The sequence below is a fragment of the Nycticebus coucang genome, chromosome 16 (genome assembly GCF_027406575.1).
Source record: "Nycticebus coucang isolate mNycCou1 chromosome 16, mNycCou1.pri, whole genome shotgun sequence".
Taxonomy (NCBI): Eukaryota; Metazoa; Chordata; class Mammalia; order Primates; family Lorisidae; genus Nycticebus; species Nycticebus coucang.
The window spans coordinates 46965757-46969314 of record NC_069795.1 but is presented as its reverse complement, the minus strand read 5'-3'; the positions used below and the strand labels follow the sequence as shown (position 1 = coordinate 46969314).

Genomic DNA, 3558 nt, shown 5'->3' with positions numbered 1-3558 from the left:
CTTAAAGAGAAAGTATTGCAAGGAAAGCTAAAATTAAAGGACTTTTCAGTCACAAAATATCCAGACTCTTGCTCATTGAGATATGCTATCTAGCTTACCCACTGCACATTGTAAGACCATATCCTCTTAATGTTATTTGGTCTTTGCATTTAAAGCCACTTGTTAACAGTAACACATCCAATAATTATTAAAATATTTAACATTACTGATTTCCTTTTCTTACTACTTCCATTTTTTTCTAATTCCTGGAAGATTCAGACCATCTATTTTCCAGTCTGTCACTTTTCTTTTTGTCCTGACACTCACGGTAACTTCAATCTAATCTTTTTGACCTGACACTCACACTAATCCTTCAATCTAATCTGTTAGCTTTCTGCATTAGTGAATCTTTCCCCATTCCCCGGTATCATACAAATACAACTGGGAAAAAAATCTTTGAAGGCATCATAAACAGAGAGCAGCCATTTACCTGTTCTCATGACTGATAGAAACAGAAGGACCTAAGAGCATCTTGTTAGAGTTTGGCCCTGCCTTCACAGTTTTAACTCACTTCTTTTTTTCACTGATTGCATTCCCAGACTTGAGCTAATTCCTGTAAAAAGTGAAATTCGCCATTTCCCAATTTACTATAGTATAAGACCTTTCAAATTCTTCTGCCCTTTTGAGGTTAGCTGATTTCCTGGGCTTTCAACTGCTCAACCACAATGCAGTTAATGTGATATGAATCTCCAGGTTCATTTAACCCTGTTAAATATTTTTATTTGCTTCTGCTTCAATTATTCTAATGTGACATGAAAACTTGGTTAAAATCCCTGTATGCTTTTGAATCATATATATATATATATATATATATATATATATATCTTAAGGAGTTTATTAGGTACAAAACTTTAAGTCATCAAAATACTAAGAAAATTGTAACTATAAAAAGCTTTGAACACTTAGCAAAACACAGCCACATGTGACCTTCAAAATTTTGTACTTTTTTTTTTTTTACTAAAATGAGAGCAGATATTAGTATGAGAACTAAACATTTCTTTTTAACATTTTTGAGAGTGAATCTATAACTTGCTTATTTCTCAGGCTGTAGATAATTGGATTTAACAGAGGAATTAGGACAGTATAAAATAGAGAGTCCATCATGTCTTGATCCTCTGTTTCTGGAGTTGCAGAGCGCACATACATGAAGAGCAGAGGGCCGTAGTATAAAGACACAGACAAGAGATGAGCCCCACAGGTGGAGAAGGCTTTCTTTATGCCTTTAACAGACTTCTTTTTTAAGATTGTAATGAGAGCAAATGTGTAAGAGCTAAGAACAGTAATAATGCTGAAAACCTGTATTGACCCAGACAAAATAAAAACCATTAGAAAATTAATAGAAGGGTCAGTACAGGATATCATAAAAAGTGGGATAATGTCACAGTAAAAATGATGTATTATGTTGGTGTTACAGAAGGTCAATCTGAATATAAGAACATCATGAATTAAGGCATGAAAAAAGCCACCTACAAAACACAAGACTAATAGCCGGGTGCACAGAGCATTGTTCATGATCACTGGATAGACTAAAGGTTTGCATATGGCTACATAGCGATCATACGCCATTGCTGCCAAGAGAAAACATTCTGTAGTTCCACCAAATGCAAAGGAAAGAAATTGTATCATGCACTCAGAGAGAGATATCACCTTACTCTCAGCTAGGAAGTTGATCAGCATCTTGGGGGTCACTGTGGAAGATATCCAAGCATCCACAAAGGCTAAACTCCCAAGGAATAAGTACATAGGGATGTGAAGGTGAGAGTCATTCCAGATGAGCGCAATCAGACCAAGGTTCCCGACCATGGTCATGAGATATATCACCAATAACACCAGGAACAAGGGGATCTTCCACTCGGATTGATGCGTAAGTCCTGTGAGAACAAACTGTGTCAGGAATGTTGCATTTTCTTTTTCCATGTCCTCATTGCACTTCCCTTGAAATGAAATGAGATGGAATGAAATAAAATCCATGTACAGGAACATTCACTAGAACTTACAAGTTGAATACTATGGGAGGGATGTTGACATAAAACCATTCTTTTACTACAATACTCTATTAATTTCATTTGATATTACTGCAATAACTGGAAATTATTCTAGAGAAATACAATCAAAACAAATGTAATTATTTCTGTTCTAAAAATACAAATAATTTTTTTAAAAAATACTCCTCAGTTGATTAAAAAGCATTAAAGTACCTGTTTAAAATGCACTGAAGTCCATGTTTAATACAGTGTTGAGAAGAATGAAGAAAAAGACGCAAAAGCATTCACTGTGAGTCAGGAATATATTTGATATCAAAGGAGAAGTCAGTAAGGGCAAAAGGAGTAACTCTATTTATTATATAGATTTTCAGTCAAAATTGAGACTGAGAACTGAGATGAATGAACAAGTTTGTAGTTGGAGCGCATTGTGAACATGAAGGTACGTACCAATATAATTTTACTAGAGATAATGACTTAAGAGTCTTTGGTATAGGTGAGGGCATATTTATGGATGACTTATGCATTGAAGAGTACACAAGAAAAGAGAATAACCACAAGGATAATATTTGAGGAAGTTATATTAAAGAGGATATGAAGCAGATAGATGTTCTAGATGTGTGACACCTGTTCCCCCTTTTTAGCCATGAGAGTGTTGGTGTAGGCAGAAGATTTGACCTGCATTCCTCCAATAAAACCAACCCAACCTAAATTTGAATACAAACAGATGGAGACAAATGTACATGGAAAAAAAAGTAGTGCAAAGGCAACAAAGGCAAAAATATCAAGATTCCAGCACATGCTTTCTGCATACAGTAGTGGCACTGATAATATGATCTGTGTCATTGGAGGTTCAGAGCAGTCATAGGCGTTCATGAAGCTAGTGTTGGGACATGATTTGGGCTGTAGAGTGGCTGCTTTGCTTCCTTCTTTTCCTGCCATATTTTTCCCCTAGCTGATTCCCCAAACTTCCCTACCATTTTTATCTTAGAACCAATTCCCATTCAATAAACTCATTTCCTTTTGCAACCCAAGTCCTGCATGTTCCAACAGAGACAAGGGAGAGATGAGAAAAGGATACTTAGTAGAGTGAGCAAGGGAAGAATTAGGAGGGGAACTAGAAAGCTGAGTGTTGTGGACAAGAAGTGGGGAAAGATAGTACGAATGACAAAGTACATCGCCAAATGCCAAAACAAATGCTTTGTAGGACAAGTCGTGAACAGAGATCACGGGGATAGATTTCTAGCGGCTTTAGTGAGAGCAGCTTCTTATATGTAATAGAATATGTCAGACAATAATGAGAAATGAACGGGAAATATTGCACAACAGCAAGGGGCATGATATTAGACTACTCTGAAAAGTGGGCATTTATCTACTACTTACAGACTAATGTAATTTTTTTCTCCTGTAGAACATTTTAAGGAAATGTTTTCAAAAAGAAGTATCAACAAATGAGAGAAGAGGAGAGGAACACATCTGGGGAAGAAAAGGGACAGAAAAAATGGAAAGGGAAATTGAGAAAACAAAACAAGAAGAA

At 35.9% G+C, this 3558-nt stretch overlaps 1 protein-coding gene across 1 annotated transcript; it reads right to left on the bottom strand.

Annotated features, from left to right (window-relative positions):
- Positions 1-1026: 1026 nt before the first annotated feature.
- Positions 1027-2022, bottom strand: LOC128567916 (olfactory receptor 5H2). Its single transcript, XM_053565528.1, has one exon. It carries the CDS (start codon positions 2020-2022, stop codon positions 1027-1029), a length of 996 nt encoding a protein of 331 aa, XP_053421503.1.
- Between the last annotated feature and the right edge of the window lie 1536 nt (positions 2023-3558).

Coding starts and splice junctions, on each gene's coding strand:
- LOC128567916 (XM_053565528.1), bottom strand. CDS start 2,022: ATGTTCCTGTACATGGATTTTATTTCATTCCATCTCATTTCATTTCAA.